The sequence below is a fragment of the Lithobates pipiens genome, unplaced genomic scaffold (genome assembly GCF_037356315.1).
Source record: "Lithobates pipiens isolate NorthernLeopardFrog02 unplaced genomic scaffold, aLitPip1_a1.2 Scaffold_13, whole genome shotgun sequence".
Lineage (NCBI taxonomy): Eukaryota > Metazoa > Chordata > Amphibia > Anura > Ranidae > Lithobates > Lithobates pipiens.
Window position 1 is genome coordinate 541,876,574 of NW_027507718.1, and position 24,550 is coordinate 541,901,123.

At 45.9% G+C, this 24,550-nt stretch overlaps 1 protein-coding gene across 1 annotated transcript; it reads left to right on the forward strand.

Annotated features, from left to right (window-relative positions):
* The first annotated feature begins 2,716 nt into the window (after positions 1-2,716).
* LOC143975789 (chymotrypsinogen A-like) lies at positions 2,717-23,560 on the forward strand. The gene is made up of 7 exons (XM_077478319.1): positions 2,717-2,864; positions 4,705-4,808; positions 9,190-9,269; positions 12,209-12,287; positions 14,764-14,944; positions 19,003-19,136; positions 23,351-23,560. The coding sequence occupies exons 1-7, from the start codon at positions 2,813-2,815 to the stop codon at positions 23,510-23,512; spliced, it is 792 nt and encodes a 263-aa protein (XP_077334445.1). The 5' UTR covers positions 2,717-2,812; the 3' UTR covers positions 23,513-23,560.
* The last annotated feature ends 990 nt before the right edge of the window (positions 23,561-24,550 follow it).

Consider the following 24,550-nt stretch of genomic DNA (forward strand, 5'->3'; position numbering starts at 1 on the left):
CCTAGCTGCCTATGCTGCTGCCGGCCATATGTAGAGGGGGCTGCATGGGCCCCCTGCATCACAGGGCCCAGTTGCGGTCGTGACTGCTGCACCCCCTATAGTTACGCCCCTGTTTTTAGGGTATCCTACAGTAGTAAGTTACTATCCGGCGTCACATGTTGTATCTTAGTCAGCCCATTATACATTCCCCTTCCACTCATCTGTCCATATTCCATAAGTTTCATCAGCTCGTATCTTCCTCATATCATCCAGGGCCCCAGAAAAACAAAACAAGTACTAGATATCATTCTATCAGGAGCCAGAATGTGTTTTTTGGATGCTACTCTGGCTCAACCACTCTGGACACCCCTCCAATATGAGGCTTAATCTCTGTATATTCAGTTGGTCACGCAAGAGACGTTTCTACTACTCACAACAATTTCTCTGGGTCATTAAGAGGTCTTGAGCTTTGATTATTATTGTCCATCATCCTTGGTATTCCCCGGTTACAGATTCATAGACAAATATCAACTAGTCCCTTGGAGAGATATCCTTTTCTTCTGATTATTGTTGTCTTTTCTTCCCTTTATCAGATTATTATTGATAAGAATATTGAAAAAGATTCATAAATGCTTCTGCTACTCCTGAGGGCTCAAGCATTACTTGTGGAAAGGAAGGATCACCCTCTTCACGCTTGTATCAGTTACGGGGGTCCTCAAAAAGGCAACAATAAAGACCATACTAGTTCCCAAGGTTTTCCAAAGAGTGGGGCCCTCTAAGCCCTTGTACACACGGTCGGAGAATCCGTCGGAATGTGTCCTATCGGACCGTGTTGTCGGATAATCCGACTGTGTGTGGTCTGCATCGGACTGATTCCGTCGGAATATCCGTCGGACCCAATTTTCCAACTTGTTGGAAATATTTTCCGGCCAACTGGTTAGATCGGACATACTCCGATCATGTGTAGAGAATTTTGATCGGACCAAGTGCCACGCATGCTCAGATCAAATTCCTACATCAAAGCTATTGGCTACTAGCCTGAATGTAGTCCCATCGTAACGAAATTACGCCATCACGTTCTGAATGATCGGATTTTTCGACAACTTAGTCCGACCGTGTGTATGCAATAGTTTCGGACAAGATCCGACGGACAAAATCCAACGGATTTGGTTGTCGAAATCTCCGACCGTGTGTACAAGGGGCTAAGATTTTTACCAAGCTTAACTTCTGGGGGGAGATGAATGGAAGACAACATTTTCCATCCAGTTTTGTCTGAGTCAACCATGATAACTATGATGATATCCAATCACAGTCCAAATCATTGTGCCTTAACCTTCATAACCTCTCCAAAATATACGCCTTCTTAACCAATGATACAGTAATGATAATTTGCCTAATGACTAGGCCATAAATCTCTGTGATGTGGGTTCGGATCCAGTTGCTGTTGGATACCAACTGTTAGGAGGTGAGACAAACCACTACCCCCTTGGTATTGGGGGACCTGTCACCTTTGCAAAGTACCAAGCTTAATGACTGGTTGCTAGGTGTCTTGAAATTCTATTTGATTACTCTTAGCAAACTACGCTCCTCTTCTTGTCTTGCCAAGGTAACCCTTTGTAGTGGTGTTGCTTCATACCCCATAGTGCTTTACAGACCCAGGTTCTTTAAATATGCCAGAACCAACATGGGCCCCATTGAATACCTTTCTGCTAGGCTCATAACAGTTAATATAGCTTTTTCTGAACATATGTGGCATAACAGTTCATTATAAACAAAGCCTTTCCCTTAACTCTAAGTGTAGTAGTGTGGCAGCCCAGGCATAGCTCTGTGAGGTGAAAGTCCATTATGGCATTGTCCATGGCTTGGCTAGTTCCGAAGGTCCCAGTGTCTTCAATCCTGCTTCTATATACCGACAGCTAGGAAAATCCAACCCAAGGAAGGAAACCCCAACAAGAGTGCAGGATCTCAGCCTTGCCCTTTTTAATATCACAGGTGGACCGGCCAGGACCCAAAAGTCTGGGAATAGACCTTCCACAAGTTGACTCCTTAACCCGGCCTGGGCCAGCTGCTAACTCACTAGAACCTAACACAGTTCAACCTGCCTACAAGTTCATCATAAATGCTAATGCCAGACTTATCCATCTTACCAACCGTTCAATGTCAACCACCCTTCTCTACCAATCCTTACATTGGCTTATGCTCACCCAACTAATAACATGCAAAATACGAACAACAACTTTTAAAGTTGTCCACAACTCTACGTCACAACCTCATTTAAAAACACCAAACAAACCATCCCCTTTGCTTCTCTCTAGTTCATCTGCTCTCTAATTCTCACCCATGTTTGTCTCCAGGACTTATCCAGAGCCTCTCCCATCTTCTGGAACTCCCTACCTAAATCTGTCCCACTATCTCCTACTCTGTCCTCCTCCAGGTGATCTTTGAAAAGCCATCTCTTCAAAGCGGCCTCTCCTGTTCCGATTTTTGTAAAGCTATGTGAAAACTTTCGGCAGTATATAAATCCTGTATTATAATCATAACAATAATAATAATAATAATAATAATATGGTGTAATTTATGTACTTAGATATATGGAATATGTATAAATTTCCTCACTCAGTGAAAGTCGTGTTCTTACATTCTCCTGTAACACCTGTTTCTTCAGATCTTTTCCTTTAAGTCAAGTTTGTGAAATTTGTTCAAGGTTTCCTGATAAGTGTGCTAAAAATTGTCCTTTATCACAAAACCTGGGACTCATCCCTGATTGGCTGACTGAGCGTATATAAGCTAAGCTGAACAGGCGTTCGTCACCAAAGCAAAAACAAAGCAGAAGATGGCAATCCTGTGGGTCCTGTCGTGTCTGGCCTTGCTCAGTGGAGCCTATGGTGAGTACACCCGTTGTATGTTTGTGGTACTTTGTAACCTATGGAAAAATGTATATATATTTTTTACAAATGCTATATATACATAAATGATATTAATAATATATATATATATATATATATATATATATATATATATATATATATATATATATATAGATAGATATATAATATATATATATATATATATGTATATAATATATATAAAAAATATATATAATATATAATATATATATATATATATATATATATATATATATATATATATATATATATATATATATATATATATATATATATATATATATATATATATATATATATAAAAATATATATAATATATATATATATATATATATATATATATATATATATATATATATATATATATATATATATATATATATATATATATATATATATATATATATCATTTATATATATATATATCATTTATGTATATATAGCATTTGTAAAAAATATATATAAATTTTTCCATAGGTTACAAAGTACCACAAACATATGGTATAATATATATATAATATTTTAGACATATACATCCATAAAACATATGTGAAACGTAGTACATCAAACTGACTATATTGACATTTTAGGGTAAACTATTTTAATAATTTAATTCTATTTTAATTTCTAATTAATCTAATTTTATTGATCATATCGATGAACCATTCTAATTTAAATGTATCTTCCAAAAATTAACCACCGGACCATTTTTCTGGTCAAAGACCAGACCACTTTTTTTGCGATTCGGCAACTGCGTCGCTTTAACTGGGCAATTGCGCGGTCGTGCGACGTGGCTCCCAAACAAAATTGACGTCCTTTTTTTTCCCCCACAAATAGAGCTTTTCTTTTGGTGGTATTTGATCACCTCTGCGGTTTTTATTTTTTGCGCTATAAACAAAAATAGAGCGACAATTTTGAAAAAAAAAACGCATTATTTTTTACTTTTTGTTATAATAAATATCCCCAAAAATATATAAAAAAAAAATTTTTTTTCCCCTCAGTTTAGGCCGATACGTATTCTTCTACATATTTTTGGTAAAAAAAAATCGCAATAAGAGATTATTGATTGGTTTGCGCAAAAGTTATAGCGTTTACAAAATAGGGGATAGTTTTATGGCATTTTTATTAATAATTTATTATTATTTATTTTTTTACTAGTAATGGCGGCGATCAGCGATTTTTATTGTGACTGCGACATTGCGGCGGACACATTGGACATTTTTGACACATTTTTGGGACCATTGTCATTTATACAGCAATCAGTGCTATATAAATACAGTGATTCCTGTGTAAATGACACTGGCAGTGAAGGGGTTAACCAGTGGGTGGCAGTGTAGGGGTTAAGTGTTCCTAGGGGTGTGTTACTAACTGTGAGGGGGTTGGGCTTTAATTTAGTGAACACTGATCTCTGCTCCAATCACATGGAGCAGAGATCAGCGTCACTAGTTGCTAGGCAGAATGGAGAAATGCTGTTTACAACGGCATTTCCTCCATTTGGCTGCTCCGTGAGACGATCGCGGGGATGCCCGTGGCCATCGAGTCCCGGGGTCCCACGACCGGACCCACGGGGGTCCTGACCAGCGCGGGAGCGTGCCGCCGGTGGCGCGCTCCCGATGGCAGGGCGGCAAATTTAAAGGGACGTACAGGTACGCCCATTTGCCTGCCCGTGCCATTCTGCCGACGTACATTGGCGTGCGCTGGTCGGCAAGTGGTTAACTTCTGATCCACTATGCATAAGACAATAAAGCATGCCAACTACCACTACTTATATGGTAGTGTGTGACAATGTATTAAGAATGTGTTTTTTTTGTTTTCTCAGGCTGCGGTGTTCCCGCCATCAAGCCAGTTATCTCCGGCTACGCCAGGGTTGTGAACGGTGAAGACGCCGTCTCTGGTTCTTGGCCATGGCAGGTGTCTCTTCAGGTAAGATCGTTTCTTGAAGTGGAAGTAAACCCTTCTATCATTTTCAGTCAAGGAAGCCGCCATGTTGGCCTCTAATGATTCTTCAACTGCCATAATACCGCACATGTGACCAGTTATGAAACCAGCCATTGGATGGTTTGAAAGTTTGGTTGAGAGCCCAACCAATGTGACAGTTAGCATTTCCGGCATGCCGGGAATGTAAGTGTTTTTTGGAAACTGGGTTTACTCCCGCTTTAACACATTGTATATTTTTGTAGGGGTCCTCCAAGGCTCTGTTCTTGGAAGCCCTTTTCTGTTCTACTCACATCTCCTTTCTTGGTGGCGTGATGACCTCCCATGGCTTCCAATACCACTTCTATGCTGATGACACTCAGATCTGTCTCTCTACGCCGCACTTCACCCCTTCAGTCTTCTCTTACTTTACTAATTTACAAACTGTCATATCAGTATGGATGTCACATCGCTACTTCGAACTCAATCTTTCTAAAATTGAGCTTATGTTATAACACAACTATCAGTCCCACCCCCTCATGCCAGAATACGAGGTGTAATTCTAGACCCTGACCTGTCCTTTAAGCGCTAAATCTAATTACTGTTCAAGTCTTGCAAACTTCACCTCAACAATATCTCCAAAATCTACTCCTTCTCAACCAATGAAACCACAAAGCTTATCAATCACTCCCATGTTATCACTCACCTTGACTATTGCAACTCCCTTCTCATAAGCCTGCCTCAACATAGCCTATACCCCTCCAGTCTATCATAAATGCTATTCCCAGACTCATTTGCCTTAACAGCTGCTCCTCGGTGTCCAACACTCCTCTCTGCCAATCCTTGATTTCATTCAGTGACCCACACTCTTCTGTCAATCTTTCCATTAGCTTTCATTCCATGTCCATTGCTCTTCTCTGCCAATGTCTATACTGGCTTATATCCCATGTCTGCCACTCATTTCTGCCAATCTCTCCAGTAGCCTCCATTCAGTGTCCTCCACCACTCTCTGCCATTCTCTCTATTGGCTTCCCTTCAGTGTCTTCCACCCCTCTCTGCCAAACCCTCCACTGGTTTCCCTTCTGTGTCCTCCACCTTCTCTTCCGATCCATCCACTGGTTTCCCTTCTGTGTCCTCCACCCCTCTCTTCCAATCCATCCACTGGCTTCCATTCAATGTCCTCCAACCCCCTCTGCTATTCTCTTCAGGGGGTTCCCTTCAGTGTCCTCAACCCCTCTCTGCTAACACATCCACTGGCTTCCCTTCAGTGTCCTCCACCCCTCTCTGCTAACACATCCACTGGTTTCCCTTCAGTGTCCTCCACCCCTCTCTGCTATTCTCTCCATGGGCTTCCCTTCAGTGTCCTCCACCCCTCTCTGCCAACATCTCCACTGGCTTCCATTCAATGTCCTCCAACCCCCTTTACTATCCTCTCCAGGGGGTTCCTTCAGTGTCCTCAACCCCTCTCTGCTAACACATCCACTGGCTTCCCTTCAGTGTCCTCCACCCCTCTCTGCCGATCCATCCACTGGCTTCCATTCAATGTCCTCTAACCCTCTCTGATATTCCCTCCAGGGGGTTCCCTTCAGTGTCCTCTACCCCTCTCTGCCAACATCTCCACTGGCTTCCCCTCAGTGTCCTCCACCCCTCTCTGCTGATCCATCCACTGGCTTCCATTCAATGTCCTCCAACCCTCTCTGCTATTCTCTCCACTATTCTCTGCACTGGCTTCCCTTCAATGTCCTCCACCCCTCTCTACCAACATCTCCACTGGTCTCCATTCAGTGTCCTAAACCCCTCTCTGCCAACCCCTCCACTGGTTTCCCTTCAGTGTCCTCCACCCCTCTCTGCGGATCCATCCTCTGGCTTCCATTCAATGTCCTCCACCCCTCTCTGATATTCTTTCCAGGGGGTTCCCTTCAGTCTCCTCAACCCCTCTCTGCCAACCCCTCCACTGGCTTCCCCTCAGTGTCCTCCACCCCTCTCTGCTGATCCATCCACTGGCTTCCATTCAATGTCCTCCAACCCTCTCTGCTATTCTCTCCACTATTCTCTCCACTGGCTTCCCTTCAGTGGCTTCTAACCCTCTCTGCCATTCTCTCCATTGGCTTCCCTTTAGTGTCCTCTACCCCTCTCTACCAATCCATCCACTGATTTACCTTCAGTGTCCTCCACCCCTCTCTTCCAATCCCTACACTGATTTCCCTTCAGTGTCCTCCACCCCTCTCTACCAATCCATCCACTGATTTCCCTTCAGAGTCCTCCACCCCTCTCTACCAATCCATCCACTGATTTCCCTTCAGTGTCCTCCACCCCTCTCTGCCGATCCATCCACTGATTTCCCTTCAGTGTCCTCCACCCCTCTCTTCCAATCCGTCCACTGATTTCCCTTCAGTGTCCTCCACCTCTCTCTACCAAACCATCCACTGATTTCCCTTCAGTGTCCTCCACCTCTCTCTACCAATCCATCCACTGATTTCCCTTCAGAGTCCTCCACCCCTCTCTTCCAATCCGTCCACTGATTTCCCTTCAGTGTCCTCCACCCCTCTCTTCCAATCCCTCCATTGATTTACCTTCAGTGTCCTCCACCCCTCTCTACCAATCCATCCACTGATTTCCCTTCAGAGTCCTCCACCCCTCTCTGCCAATCCATCCACTGATTTCCCTTCAGTGTCCTCCACCCCTCTCTGCCAATCCCTTCACTGATCTCCATTCAGTGTCCTCCACCCCTCTCTGCCAATCCCTTCACTGATCTCCATTCAGTGTCCTCCACCCCTCTCTGCCAATCCATCCACTGATTTCCCTTCAGAGTCCTCCACCCCTCTCTGCCAATCCATCCACTGATTTCCCTTCGGAGTCCTCCACCCCTCTCTGCCAATCCCTTCACTGATCTCCATTCAGTGTCCTCCACCCCTCTCTGCCAATCCCTTCACTGATCTCCATTCAGTGTCCTCCACCCCTCTCTACCAATCCCTCCACTGACCTCCATTCAGTGTCCTCCACCCCTCTCTACCAATCCCTCCACTGATCTCCATTCAGTGTCCTCCACCCCTCTCTACCAATCCATCAACTGATTTCCCTTCAGAGTCCTCCACCCCTCTCTGCCAATCCATCCACTGATTTCCCTTCAGAGTCCTCCACCCCTCTCTACCAATCCATCCACTGATTTCCCTTCAGAGTCCTCCACCCCTCTCTGCCAATCCCTTCACTGATCTCCATTCAGTGTCCTCCACCCCTCTCTGCCAATCCATCCACTGATTTCCCTTCAGTGTCCTCCACCCCTCTCTGCCAATCCCTTCACTGATCTCCATTCAGTGTCCTCCACCCCTCTCTGCCAATCCCTTCACTGATCTCCATTCAGTGTCCTCCACCCCTCTCTACCAATCCCTCCACTGGTCTCCATTCAGTGTCCTCCACCCCTCTCTACCAATCCATCCACTGATTTCCCTTCAGAGTCCTCCACCCCTCTCTGCCAATCCATCCACTGATTTCCCTTCAGAGTCCTCCACCCCTCTCTGCCGATCCCTCCACTGATTTCCCTTCAGTGTCCTCCACCCCTCTCTTCCAATCCCTCCACTGATTTCCCTTCAGTGGCCTCCACCCCTCTCTTCCGATCCATCCACTGGCTTCCATTCAGTGTCCTCCATGCCTCTCTGCCAATGCCTTTGCTTTCAATTGCCCGGCATCAAATACTAACAACATACAAAGCCATTCACAACTCTGCCCGATCAGCATTGTCAGTCTTGTCACAATATATCACCCACGATATCCTCTCCAATTCTCTAAAGACCCCCTGCTCTCTATAATCTCCCTTGTGGCCTTCTCCAATGCTCACCTTCACTAAAGGGGTGAAGAGGTGGGTGAGAAGATGTGTCATGTTAAGCGTGGTCAAGGGGCAGAAGATGGCACTAGGAGAGGTACCTAGGAGATGAGCAGTTGGAAATCTGGGAAGTTAGATGCCTGCCAAAAATCAAAGAAAGTATGTGAAGAAATTTCCACCTTCTTTTCCCAATGGCAAAACCTCTCTAAAATGGACCTAGATTCCAAGAAAAGAAAACTCTCCAGTCTTTCTGCCATGGGTAAATAATAGCAATAGGAGGGCTGAAGGTGCTGCTTTGGCGTTCTTCCAGAGTTAGCGGCATTTCTGACTGCCTAGACAAGGGGTATCCAAACTACGGCCCTCCAGTTGTTCAGGAACTACAACTCCCATCATGCCCGGTCATGTCTGTGAATGTCAGAGTTTTACAATGCCTCATGGGACGTGTAGTTCTGCAACATCTGGAGGGCCGTAGTTTGGGGATCCCTGGCCTAGACAATTAGTTATGTGATCCATGAGGTAGGTGATGTGATTTGTATATATAACAATGACTTCATAATTCTTCTTCTACAGGACAAAACTGGATTCCACTTCTGTGGTGGTTCCCTTATAAACAGTCTCTGGGTTGTCACCGCTGCCCACTGCGGAGTCTTGTAAGTTTTATATGATAATATTCTGATAATGATGATAATATTCTACTACAAAAATCAGCATTCACTGCAATGCTTCACATTTGTCCACCCAGAGCCTCTGGTTTATAGACCGGACACATCCTAAATATAGAGCCATTTATCCAACTGTCCATCCAGAGCCTCTGGTTTATAGACCGGATAATTCCTAAATATAGAGCCATTTATCCAACTGTCTATCCAGAGCCTCTGGTTTATAGACCGGATAATTCCTAAATATAGAACCATTTATCCAACTGTCCCTCCAGAGCCTCTGGTTTATAGACCAGATACCTCCTAAATATAGAGACATTTATCCAACTGTCCATCCAGAGCCTCTGGTTTATAGACCGGATAATTCCTAAATATAGAGCCATTTATCCAACTGTCTATCCAGAGCCTCTGGTTTATAGACCGGATAATTCCTAAATACAGAGACATGTATCCAACTGTCCATCCAGAGCCTCTGGTTTATAGACCAGATACCTCCTAAATATAGAGACATTTATCCAACTGTCCCTCCAGAGCCTCTGGTTTATAGACCGGATACATCCTAAATATAGAGCCATTTATCCAACTGTCCATCCAGAGCCTCTGGTTTATAGACCGGATACATCCTAAATATAGAGACATTTATCCAACTGTCCATCCAGAGCCTCTGGTTTATAGACCGGATACATCCTAAATACAGAGACATGTATCCAACTGTCCATCCAGAGCCTCTGGTTTATAGACCAGATACATCGTAAATATAGAGACATTTATCCAACTGTCCATCCAGAGCCTCTGGTTTATAGACCGGATACATCCTAAATATAGAGGCATTTATCCAACTGTCCATCCAGAGCCTCTGGTTTATAGACCGGATACATCCTAAATACAGAGACATGTATCCAACTGTCCCTCCAGAGCCTCTGGTTTATAGACCAGATACATCGTAAATATAGAGACATTTATCCAACTGTCCATCCAGAGCCTCTGGTTTATAGACCGGATACATCCTAAATATAGAGACATTTATCCAACTGTCCATCCAGAGCCTCTGGTTTATAGACCGGATACATCCTAAATACAGAGACATGTATCCAACTGTCCATCCAGAGCCTCTGGTTTATAGACCAGATACCTCCTAAATATAGAGACATTTATCCAACTGTCCATCCAGAGCCTCTGATTTATAGACCAGATACCTCCTAAATATAGAGCCATTTATCCAACTGTCTATCCAGAGCCTCTGGTTTATAGACCAGATACATCCTAAATATAGAACCATTTATCCAACTGTCCATCCAGAGCCTCTGGTTTATAGACCAGATATATCCTAAATATAGAGCCATTTATCCAACTGTCCATCCAGAGCCTCTGATTTATAGACCAGATACCTCCTAAATATAGAGCCATTTATCCAACTGTCTATCCAGAGCCTCTGGTTTATAGACCAGATACATCCTAAATATAGAGCCATTTATCCAACTGTCCACCCAGAGCCTCTGGTTTATAGACCAGATACATCCTAAATATAGAGCCATTTATCCAACTGTCTATCCAGAGCCTCTGGTTTATAGACCGGATACATCCTAAATATAGAACCATTTATCCAACTGTCCATCCAGAGCCTCTGGTTTATAGACCGGATACATCCTAAATATAGAGCCATTTATCCAACTGTCCATCCAGAGCCTCTGGTTTATAGACCAGATACATCGTAAATATAGAGACATTTATCCAACTGTCCATCCAGAGCCTCTGGTTTATAGACCGGATACATCCTAAATATAGAGACATTTATCCAACTGTCCATCCAGAGCCTCTGGTTTATAGACCGGATACATCCTAAATACAGAGACATGTATCCAACTGTCCCTCCAGAGCCTCTGGTTTATAGACCAGATACATCGTAAATATAGAGACATTTATCCAACTGTCCATCCAGAGCCTCTGGTTTATAGACCGGATACATCCTAAATATAGAACCATTTATCCAACTGTCCATCCAGAGCCTCTGATTTATAGACCAGATACCTCCTAAATATAGAGCCATTTATCCAACTGTCTATCCAGAGCCTCTGGTTTATAGACCAGATACATCCTAAATATAGAACCATTTATCCAACTGTCCATCCAGAGCCTCTGGTTTATAGACCAGATATATCCTAAATATAGAGCCATTTATCCAACTGTCCATCCAGAGCCTCTGATTTATAGACCAGATACCTCCTAAATATAGAGCCATTTATCCAACTGTCTATCCAGAGCCTCTGGTTTATAGACCAGATACATCCTAAATATAGAGCCATTTATCCAACTGTCCACCCAGAGCCTCTGGTTTATAGACCAGATACATCCTAAATATAGAGCCATTTATCCAACTGTCTATCCAGAGCCTCTGGTTTATAGACCGGATACATCCTAAATATAGAACCATTTATCCAACTGTCCATCCAGAGCCTCTGGTTTATAGACCGGATACATCCTAAATATAGAGCCATTTATCCAACTGTCCATCCAGAGCCTCTGGTTTATAGACCAGATACATCCTAAATATAGAGACATTTATCCAACTGTCCACCCAGAGCCTCTGGTTTATAGACCAGATACCTCCTAAATATAGAACCATGTACCTAACTGCACACCCAGAGCAGCTGACTTATAGATCAGATACAATATGGAGCCATTTATCCAATGTACATGCCATTTTATCTGAAGCTGTAGAAGGTAGGGGTTGTTGAAGGTAGAGAGATGGAGATCGTATGGGTAGCATAGTCTTGGCCCCATTACTAAATTACTGTGAAGAAATGACTTTTCACTGCCAGACATGTAAAACGTCCCCCATATATAGAGAGGATAAGATTGAGTCTTAAAACCGTAGTCACCACGACACCCAACCATCCACCAATGACCGGACATGTTTCTCTTCCATCTAGAACTACTGACGTTGTGGTCCTGGGAGAATTCGACCAGTCCTCCAATGCTGAGCCCATCCAGGTCTTGTCTGTCGGCAGAGTAAGTTCTTATCGATCTCATTTTTAGGGAAATTCAGACATCAGAACTCTACAAGCTCCTCTCTGGCACTGAAATTGCTCACTGCACACGGCGAGCTTCTCGTACATTAAAAGCTGCAGCAGGCCAGATAGAACTCGCCTCATCTATGGGCTGGAAGATTATCCAACACCATCTAGCCCAAAGTTAGGCAACCTTGCATTTCTAGGTGGGGCGAAACTACAAATCCCATCAGGCCTCAGCCTCTGGGTGTCATATATCTGTGGCTGCCAGAGTCTTGCAATGCCTCGTGGGATTTTTAGTTTCATCACAGTTGTTTGGAGTGCCAATCAGGGCCGTTTTTAAGGCAGGGCAAAAGGGGCAGCTGCCCTGGGCCCTGTCATTGTTGTGGGGCTCAAAGCAGCTGCCTCATACTTGCCAACTATCCTGGTTTAAATTCCCTCGTCCCTTGAGATTTTAGTCCTGTGCTGTGTCCCGATATCTCAGTGTGAAGTGCTGCTACTAATGCTGTCCAGCTCTGCCCTATTGTTGTGTACAGATGACTCACCTGCAGACCCTGTGTTTACATGTAAATTAACGGCATTCATATGTAAATAGCAGCGGCCGGCGGCATCGATATGTATATCATGCCCCCTTGAGGTCATCATATCCACAGTAATCTCTAGCAACCAATCAACAAGCAGAAATCATGTGCTGTAACCTCTAGCAACTAATTAGTGAGCCATAATATGTGCTGTAAGCTCTAGCAACTAATCAGTGAGCGGTAATGATACACGAACCTCTGGCAACCAATCCCAATAGTTGCCTGATCTGATTCAGTAAACTGATTTTGAGTCTAACTGCTAATTATTGTATGTCTCAGAGCAGGAGGAGAGCTAAACTGCATGGGGGGCCCCCAAGAAAAGTTTTGCCCGGGGTCCAATTAATATTAAAGATGGCCCTGGTGCCAATGGTTGTCTACCCGTGTGTGATTTTTTTATTTTTGTTTAAGGGTACAGTCACACCTCCTGGGAATGCACCTGGAACTCTGATTAGATGTGGGAACCCCAGCGGGGGTAAATGCTGCATGAGCTGCATTGCTTTCAATGGGGCTCCCTCCCGCAGCTCATCCAGGGAAATTTTCTTAGGGCCCCCCATGCAATTTCGCTCTCTACCTTCTCTGAGACATACAATAAATAGCAGCTAGACTTAAAATCAGTTTGCTGTATCAGGTCAGGCAGCGATTACGATTGGTTGCCAGAGGTTACAGCGTATCATTACTGCTTACTGACTGGTTGCTAGAGGTTACAGCACTCCTTAAGGCTCACTGATTAGTTGCTAGAGGTTACAGCACTCCCTAAGGCTCACTGATTAGTTGCTAGAGGTTACAGCACTCCTTAAGGCTCATTGATTAGTTGCTAGAGGTTACAGCACTCCTTAAGGCTCACTGATTAGTTGCTAGAGGTTACAGCATTCCTTAAGGCTCACTGATTAGTTGCTAGAGGTTAGAGCACTCCTTAAGGCTCACTGATTAGTTGCTAGAGGTTACAGCACTCCTTAAGGCTCACTGATTAGTTGCTAGAGGTTACAGCACTCCTTAAGGCTCACTGATAAGTTGCTAGAGGTTACAGCACTCCTTAAGGTTCACTGATTAGTTGCTAGAGGTTACAGCACTCCTTAAGGCTCACTGATTAGTTGCTAGAGGTTACAGCACTCCTTAAGGCTCACTGATTAGTTGCTAGAGGTTACAGCACTCCTTAAGGTTCACTGATTAGTTGCTAGAGGTTACAGCACTCCTTAAGGTTCACTGATTAGTTGCTAGAGGTTACAGCACTCCTTAAGGCTCACTGATTAGTTGCTAGAGGTTACAGCACTCCTTAAGGCTCACTGATTAGTTGCTAGAGGTTACAGCACTCCTTAAGGCTCACTGATTAGTTGCTAGAGGTTACAGCACTCCTTAAGGCTCACTGATTAGTTTATAGAGGTTAGAGCACTCCTTAGGCTCACTGATTAGTTGCTAGAGGTTACAGCACATCATCTCCTCGCTGCAGGGGGGCATGATATACATATGAATGCTGCCTTATTTACATATCAATGCCCTTGGCCTCAGCTATTTACATATGAATGCCGGTTATTTACATGTAAACACAGGGTCTGCAGGTGAGTCGCCTGTACACAACAACAGGACTAAAACCTCAAGGGACAGGGGAATGTAAACTGGGATAGGTGGCAAGTATGAGGCGGCTGCTTTGGGCCCCACAACAATGACAGGGCCCAGGGCAGCTGCCCCTTTTGCCCCTCCTTAAAGACGACCCTGATGGCACTTTAAGGCGAGGACAACTTTCAGTGTAATGTTAATAGGGGAATAAAAAAAGGAAAAGTAAGCAGATTCAACTACAAACTGAGAAGGTTCAGAGGGACATTTATTACAAGTCCGGTAGAAGATTCTGATTTATTAAAATCTATAAAAAACTTTAATTTTTATGATAACTTTTCTCAGGTCTTCAGACACCCCCAGTACAGCTCCTTTACCATCGTCAATGACATCACCCTGATCAAGCTGGCCACTCCCGCCACCCTCACCAACCGCGTGTCCCCCGTGTGTCTTGCTGCCACCGCCGATGCCTTCAATGGAGGAGAGAGATGCGTCACCAGCGGGTGGGGATACACCAACGCTGCCGGTAAGGGGGCATTAGATATTCTTCAAAAATACAAAAGTGTTGACCAGTCAAAGTCCTTGGGCCATACCACGCAATCCCTAGAAACCCTCCATCTAAATGTGTAGGGCATACCTTGTAGGCCTTAGTCCTCCTCGCCTGCTGTGGCCACCCCGCAGCTCTAGATGGGGAGACCCAGCAGTTATGGCGGGAGCAGGGTCATTCTTTTTGAAAAGAGTGAAATATAAAGAATGTTGGGGGGGGGGAAATACAAAATATCTGGTGATGTGTAGCACTTCCATTGGGCCTTATTTCAAAGATATAAAGTCCTTTTTGGGAAGTCATCTAGTAGCCTTTACCATCCCCAGGCATGTACTGGCCATCGGGACTACTGGGAGTTTCCCGGTGGGCCGATGGCTCTGTGGGCCACTCTGATGTAAGGGGGCTGGTGATGGGACACTCTGATGTAAGGGGGCTGGTGATGGGACACTCTGATGTAAGGAGGCTGGTGATGGGACACTCTGATGTAAGGAGGCTGGTGATGGGACACTCTGATGTAAGGGGGCTGGTGATGGGACACTCTGATGTAAGGGGCTGGTGATGGGACACTCTGATGTAAGGGGGCTGGTGATGGGACACTCTGATGTAAGGGGGTGGTGATGGGACACTCTGATGTAAGGGGGCTGGTGATGGGACACTCTGATGTAAGGGGGCTGGTGATGGGACACTCTGATGTAAGGAGGCTGGTGATGGGACACTCTGATGTAAGGGGGCTGGTGATGGGACACTCTGATGTAAGGGGGCTGGTGATGGGACACTCTGATGTAAGGGGGCTGGTGATGGGACACTCTGATGTAAGGAGGCTGGTGATGGGACACTCTGATGTAAGGGGGGTGGTGATGGAACACTCTGATGTAAGGGGGCTGGTGATGGGACACTCTGATGTAAGGGGGGTGGTGATGGGACACTCTGATGTAAGGGGGCTGGTGATGGGACACTCTGATGTAAGGGGGCTGGTGATGGGACACTCTGATGTAAGGGGGCTGCTGATGGGACACTCTGATGTAAGGGGGCTGGTGATGGGACACTCTGATGTAAGGGGTGCTGATGGGACACTCTGATGTAAGAGGGTGGTGATGGGACACTCTGATGTAAGGGGGCTGGTGATGGGACACTCTGATGTAAGGGGTGCTGATGGGACACTCTGATGTAAGAGGGTGGTGATGGGACACTCTGATGTAAGAGGGTGCTCATGGGACTCTCTCATGTAAGAATGTGCTCATGGGACACTCTGATGTAAGGGGGCTGGAAATGGGACACTCTGTTGTAAGGGGGCTGGTGATGGGACACTCAAAATATAAGTGGGCCGGTCTGGATGAAGTCCAGGGCCAAATTTCTGTCCCAGTCCAGCCCTGACCATCCCTAACAGAAAAAGGGTGGAAAGGGACCTGGGACCGCTGCCAGAAGAACCTTGGCAGCATATTCTGGAATGTGTTGAAACTATATCTCCCACACACAGATTATTCCAGTTTTTTATTATCTATAGAAGATACACTATATTGTCAAAAGTATTGGGACACCTGCCTTTACGCATACATGAACTTTAATGGAGTCACAGTCCTATGCCGCGTACACGCGATCGGAATTCTCATCGGGAAAAATCTCTGATGGTTTTTTTAAGTCAAAATTCTGATGGGATTTCGCTCAAGCTGTCTTGCATACACACGGGTCACACCAAATTCTGACCGCCAAGAACGCGGTGACGTACAAGGCGTACGAAGGGACTAGAAAAAAAAGGAAGTTCAATACCCAGTAGCCAATAGCTTTTATCTCGTAGTTGGAGCAATGCGTGATTTTTTTTGCGCGTTGGAATTGCATACACACGATGGGAATTTCAGATAGAAAGTTTTCCCGTCGGAAAAATTGAGAAAATGCTATCAATTTTTTTGTTGGCGGGAATTCGGCCAGCAAAATTCCGATGGAGCGTACGCAAGGTCGAATTTTCCGATGAAAAGCTCTCATCGGTCTTTTGCTGGCCGAAAATTCCAATCGTGTGTACGCGGCATTTGTCTGTAGGGTTCAGTATTGAGTTGGCCCACCCTTTGCAGCTGTAACAGCTTCACCTCTTCTGGGAAGGCCGTCCACAAGGTTTAGGAGCGTGTCTATGGGAATGTTTTACCATACTTCCAGAAGCGCAGGCAGTGATGTTGGACGAGAGGGCCTGGCTCGCAGTCTCCGCTCTAATTCATCCCAAAGGTGTTCTATCAGGTTGAGGTCAGGACTCTGTGCAGGCCAGTCATGTTCCTCCACTGCAAACTCGCTCTTCCATGTCTTTATGGACCTTGCATTGTGCACTGGTGCGCAGTCATGTTGGAACAGGAAGGGGTCGTCCCCCAAACTGTTCCCACAAAGTTGGGGGCATGAAATTGCCCAAAATGTTTTGGTAAGCTGACGCCTTAAGCCCTTGTACACACGGTCGGACATTCCGATGGAAAATGTCCGATAGGACCGTGTTGTCGGATAATCCGACAGTGTGTGGGCTCCATTGGACTGTTTCCGTCTGAATATCCGACCAACAAAGTTTTAGAGCAGGGCTATAAAATTTTCCAATAGCATGATCCGATCGGACTTTGTCCGATCGTGTGTAGAGAATTCCGATCGGACAAAGTGCCACGCATGCTCAGATCAAATTCCTAGACCAAAGCTCTTGGCTACTAGCCTGAACGTAGCCCCATCGTAATGAAATAACGTCATCACGTTCTGAACGATCGAATTGTCCAACAACTTTGTCCGACTGTGTGTATGGAACAGTTTCGGACAAAATCCGTCTTACAAAATCCGTCGGACAAAATCCGTCGGACAAAATCCAACGGATTTGGTTGTCAGAATGTCCGACCCGTGTGTACAAGGGCTAAGAGTTCCCTTCACTGGAACTAAGGGGCCAAGCCCAAACCCTGAAAGACAACCCCACACACCATAATCCCCCCTCCACCAAATGATTTGGACCAGTGCACAAAGCAAGGTTCATAAAGACATGGAGGAGCGAGTTTGGGGTGGAGGAGAAGCCAGGCCTTCTTGCCCAACATCGGTGCCTGACCTCACAAATGCACTTCTGGAAGAATGGCCAAACATTCCCCATAGACACCCTCCTAAACCTTGTGGACGGCCTTCCCAGAAGAGGTGAAGCTGTTATAGCTGCAAAGGGTGGGGCCAACTCAATATTGCCCCCTACAGATTAAGACTGGGATGGCATTCATGGGCATGTAAAGGCAGGTGTCCCAATACTTTTGACAATATAGTATATTAAACTATACCCAAATCATTTGAATTGGATCAGAGGGAAAGCCCTGTGTGCATGAGAGGCCAAAGCGACCTGGAAAATTTGTATACACACGGTTTGGTGGCGCCCAAAATTATTTTAGGTACTCTCAGTCTATTATAGATACTATTAATAGAGCTTATCGAACACAAGTCGTTCCAGACCCTATTCCTAGGGCAGTGATGGCGAACCTTGGCACCCCAGATGTTTTGGAACTACATTTCCCATGATGTTCATGCACTCCGCAGTGTAGTTGAGTATCATGTGAAATGGAGTTCCAAAACAACTGGGCTGCCAAGGTTCGCCATCACTGGCCTTGGGAATGTAGATGAGGAACTCTAACCTAATGAGATAACGGTGCCAAAATCTAGGCTTCTGTTTTTTGGTAAAAAAAAAATCATGGCATTGAATTTGGCACCTCCATATCCCCCTCCATTAGAGAACTGGCTAGCCCGTGTCAATTTGGCCCTTCTTAATGAGCATTTGATATACCAGCACAGGGGTGCTCTAGATACATTTAAGAAGCTATGGGCTCTCTGTGCCTTTTTTGGCGCCTACTTCTTCGACAATGATAAATATGATGAGTTGTTAAGGTCTTGTTAAGGTCTTCTTGACCACTATTAACAATGTTGATGAATAGTAGTAAGAATGACTAAGTTGCCATGAATGCCTTATGGCGTGTCTGGTATTGGTAGAGCTTAAATGCGTTAGTTGCCATTGGTTTTTAATGTTAATGTGTCTTCACCCTTTCTCTCTCCCTCAGCACAAACCAAGCCAGCTAAACTCCAGCAGGTGGCTCTTCCTCTTCTGTCCAACACTCAGTGCCAGACCTACTGGGGAACCAGAATCAGAGACACCATGATCTGCGCCGGTGCCTCCGGTGCCTCTTCCTGCATGGTACGATGACCTACAGACTTTATATTGACCAGTGGGGGGGGGGAGCTTTTAGACCCTTTAATTGTTCATGTATGTGTTTTATGATTTGTTCCAAAGTCCAAGTTCTCCTCTGAGACTCATTGATGTCTTATTGTGAAGAATATATAAGATGGCATCGAGCTTGGCCTTGTGGTTGACCATCATGGTGTAGATGACCTTAAGTGGACTATACAAAGTTTTTTTTTTTTTATTAATCTGTACAGAGTTGGGAAGAATTAGAAGCCTTGCCAGTATTTTACAGCTGTCCATGGCTCCCTTCATTAAATCTCCCCTCACTTCCAATCTTGACCAGTGTAGATAAGATGTCCACCCTTCATATGACTACCACCATTATCATACTCCAAAACCTGCCCCACTTATCATTACCTAGATTAACGAGGCCACACTTGAGGTGGAGTATAACTGGCCATAGCAGCCTTTTTATTCACAAATATTCCAAAATATATAAACATTTTAACCATAAAAAACATCCCAGGCTATCACTTTCCCCCCCCTCCGGTGGTCTTTGACGGCACTTTCCAACATAACTCCACTTCCACTTCCACACTGCGGGCTTTTCTGTATTAGGCCTCCAGGCGTGTCACACCAGCTCAGAGACAAACCCATTCCCACCATTACCATCTTCCAGTTAACCCGTGTCAACTGAATACACCGGGGGCCCATACCACCGATGGGTCCCCCCAGGGCAGGACTTAGGGTGGTGGGGGCCCCTGGGCTTGAGTCACTTCCGGGCCCTACCTTCTATACATTACCGTATTTATCGGTGTATAACACGTGCCGGTGTATAACACGCACCTCAAGTTTAGGAGGGAATTTTAAGGAAAAAAACTTTTAGGAGAGAAGTTTAAGGAAAAAACTTACATTTAAATACCCATCAATGCAGCCTTATCAGTGTCCATCTGCAGCCTTGTCCATCCATCTGCAGCCTTGTCAGTGTCATTTGCAGCCTTGTCCATCATTGCACCCTTGTCAGTGTCATATGCAGCTTTATCATACAGCCTTGTCAGTGTCCATCTGCAGCCTTGCCCATCCATCTGCAGCCTTGTCCAGTGTCATTGCAGCCTTGCCATTGCAGTCTTGAAGTTTCAAAATGGCGCAGCTGAGATACAGAGTCCTGTGTATCTCGGCGGCTCTTGGGTCCTCTCGGGTCCTCTTGGTGGCTGTCAGGTCCTCTCGGGTCCTCTCAGCGGCTATCTGGTCCTCTCGGCGGCTCTCGGGTCCTCTTGGCGGCTGTCAGGTCCTCTCGGAGTCCTCTCGCAGTCCCGAGCAGAGCCAAGAGTAGACGAGTGTACTCGGCTCGGCACACGGTCATGCCCTGTCCCTGTGTTATGTCCATCATAGGGCGGGACTGGGCGTAACTGTGAGCCGAGTTGAGTGCACTTGGCTATGTATCTCGGCAGGGCCCACGGGGCCCCCTATTGGGCAGGGCCCATGGGCTTGAGCCCAGTCAAGCCCAATGGTAAGTCCAGCCCTGGGTCCCCCACACTTCCATCTCGTAGGTTACTTGCCACGATCAAAGACCACCACCGCCATCTCCTTGCTGCCATGGCATGACCATTTTCACCTGAAATAAAGAAAAATGAAAAACACAAAAACCCAGGGAGGGTGGGGGGGGGGTTAAACTGCCCCACCTTTGCTCTATTTTGTTAACCCCTTGCTGTTCCCTTATCACTGCGGTCAAAGAGAACCCAGTGCATCCCAGCCGGACTGGCGCTGAAACCATAAATTTAGTAAACTTAGCCCCAAAACCCAACTGTGGTTATAGGACAGTGATGGCGAACCATGGCACCCCAGATGTTTTGGAACTACATTTCCCATGATGCTCAACTACACTGCAGAGTGCATAAGCAACATGGGAAATGTAGTTCCAAAACATCTGGGGTGCCGAGGTTTGCCATCACTGTTATAAGAGAATTACATTTGAAAACATATAGCGCCTGCTCGTCAGGAGCCAACGCTACATAGTATACCCTACCGCCAGACTCAATTATTACTCCACCAACCCATATCCTTGATCACCCCATTAACATGAGACCACACCAATTTTGGAGAAAAAACATTGGCCCATAGCAGCCTCCTTTTAACATAACCGTAAAAACATCTGTTATAAAGCATATCCCTTGCCCGGCGTTGGTCTTTGCCGGACACCTCCGCCTACCATCAGATTCAAACTGGCACTGCAACACCTTTACATAAGTTAATAGGCAAGACAACCCACTGACCTCAGCGCACTCATTAACCAACTTCCAGTCAAGCCCCTGTTAACTGGAATACCACCATCAGGACCCGTACCGCCGATGGGTCCCGAACCCATCCTTCCCGAGGTGTCTTCCTTCTCCCTCAAAGACCCACTACTTCCACGACATCCTGCAACAACACCGTCCTGTAGAAATGAAAAAGAAAAAAATTAAACACACTTCCTAACATTGCTTCTGGTGACGCTGGGGGTGGAGCCAGGCTCTTATAACCCCCTGAAACCCCTCCTCCCCTGCGTCACCACCAACCCAACAACCTCTCTCCTTTTACCCCACTGCTTCCCCTGTCATGGCAGCCCTCCTCCACCCCTTCGTTTTTCGCTCTGGGCTTCCCTGGAAGTGAGAGGAGATCCCATCAAAGTGAATGGATTTCCCTTCTTTAGCGCCCCCGTACACACGATCGTACGTTCCGTCAACAAAATCCGTTGGATTCTGTCCGAAAACTTGTGTTGCATACACAACAGTCGGACAAAGTTGTCGGAAAATCCGATCGTTCGGGAACGTGATGACGTTTGGACGTTACGACGGGACTACGTTCAGGCTAGTAGCCAATAGCTTTGGTGTAGGAATTAGATCTGAGCATGCGTGGCACTTTGTCCGATCGGAATTCTCTACACATGATCGGACAAAGTCCAATCGGATCATGTTGTCGGAAATTTTTATAGCCCAGCTCTCAAACTTTGTTGGTCGGACATTCCGATGGAAAAAGTCCGGTGGAGCCCACACAGGGTCGGAATTATCCGACAACGCGTTCCGATCGGACATTTTCCGTCGGAATGTCCGACCAACAAAGTTTGAGAGCTGGGCTATAAAAAAATTCTGACAACATGATCTGATTGGACTTTGTAGAGAATTCCGATCGGACAAAGTACCATGCATGCTCAGATCAAATTCCTAAGACCAAAGCTATTGGCTACTAGCCTGACCGTAGTCCCGTCGTAACGTCCAAACGTCACCACGTCCCCGAACGATCGGATTTTCCGACAACTTTGTCCGACCGTTGTGTACAAGGGCTTAGAGAGGTGCCGCTGGAACTTATGTCCCCATTGGAGGATTTCCCCATCACCTCTTTCTCTGGTGACTACCTTCCCATCGATTTCTGTTCCAGGGAAGAAAAAAAATAAAGGGCGACTCTCTCCAATGGGTACCAAGACAGCAATAAAAACTTGGCAAAATTCGGTTACAGTCCCTTTATACCCATCAGGCCCAATATAGTACTGAACACCAACAATGGCTTCTCCTAAAATAAAATAAAAACATGTGATAGTCACCAGCCCCGTTCCTCCTCTTCTTGGGTCCTTCAGTGGTGCTCCTGGCCTCCTTCCTCATGCTGACTGCCCCCAAAGCAAGCAGCTTTCAATGGGGGCTGAGCGTGATTGACAGCAGCAGGAGCCAATGAGGAGGGAGAGTCCCCAGAAAGCCGAGGCTCTCGTGTACATCGCTGGAGGAAGATCAGGTTCAAGTAAGTATTAATGGGGGCTGGGGGGGGCACCCAATGGGGGCTGAGCTCTGTCCCCCTCTCCCCTAATTGGCTTACTGGCTGTGATTGACAGCAGCAGGAGCCAATGAGGAGGGAGAGTCCCCAGAAGGCCGAGGCTCTCGTGTACATCGCTGGAGGAAGATCAGGTTCAAGTAAGTATTAAGGGGGTCTGGGGGGGCTTCTTGAATGCATGAAGGTAAAAAACCTGTAGAATTTAAAACTACCTCAAAAGTAAATGTTCAGAACTACATTGCAATCCAAATACTGGTTCAGTGTACTGTAGGTATACACGGAAGGTATACACGGAAGGTATACACGGAAGGTATACACGGAATATATATATACGGGACTAAGTCCACACTCAGGTTGTGTAGATGATATTATTTCATGACTCCGTAGTTCTTCTATCATTCCTGTTTTTTTTTCCTGCTCCTTTTCAGGGTGACTCTGGTGGACCCCTCGTGTGCGAGAGGAACGGAGCCTGGACCCTGGCCGGTATTGTGTCCTGGGGCAGCTCCTCCTGCGCTACATCTTCTCCCGGAGTCTACGCCCGCGTCACCGCCCTCAGATCCTGGGTGGACCAGACTCTTGCCGCCAACTAAATGCCATCCGATGTATTTATGGTACTCAATAAAGTAACTTTTAGACTATTTTATTTCCGTGTATTTAATTAAGATTCATGAATTTACATTTAGAGCTCAACTCCCGGAGGGGCTGCTGATGTTCCTGGTGTTAACGACCCACTAGGCCAGTGGTCTACAAACTGCAGCCCGAGGGGCCAGATGTGGCCCTTTGCTTGTCTTTATTAAGCCCTTGGGTCAATATTCCACCCCACTGATACAAGGCACTATTCCTTCTACACCAACAATGGGGCAAAATTCATGACACTGATATCAACAATGGGGCACTATTCTTCCCACTGACACCAATGATGGAGCATTATTCCCCCCACTGACACCAATGATGGGGCACTATTCCTCCCACTGACACCAATGATGGGACACTATTCCTCCCACTGATACCAATGATGGGCACTATTCCTCCCACTGATACCAATGATGGGACACTATTCCTCCCACTGACACCAATGATGGGACACTATTCCTCCCACTGACACCAATGATGGGGCACTATTCCCCCCACTGACACCAATGATGGGGCACTATTCCTCCCACTGATACCAATGATGGGACACTATTCCTTCCACTGACACCAATGATGGGACACTATTCCTTCCACTGACACCAATGATGGGACACTATTCCTCCCACTGACACCAATGATGGGGCACTATTCCCCCCACTGACACCAATGATGGGGCACTATTCCTCCCACTGATACCAATGATGGGGCACTATTCCTCCCACTGATACCAATGATGGGGCACTATTCCTCCCACTGATACCAATGATGGGGAACTATTCCTCCCACTGATACCAATGATGGGCACTATTCCTCCCACTGATACCAATGATGGGGCACTATTCCCCCCACTGACACCAATGATGGAGCATTATTCCCCCCACTGATACCAATGATGGGGCACTATTCCTCCCACTGATACCAATGATGGGGCACTATTCCTCCCACTGACACCAATGATGGAGCATTATTCCCCCCACTGATACCAATGATGGGGA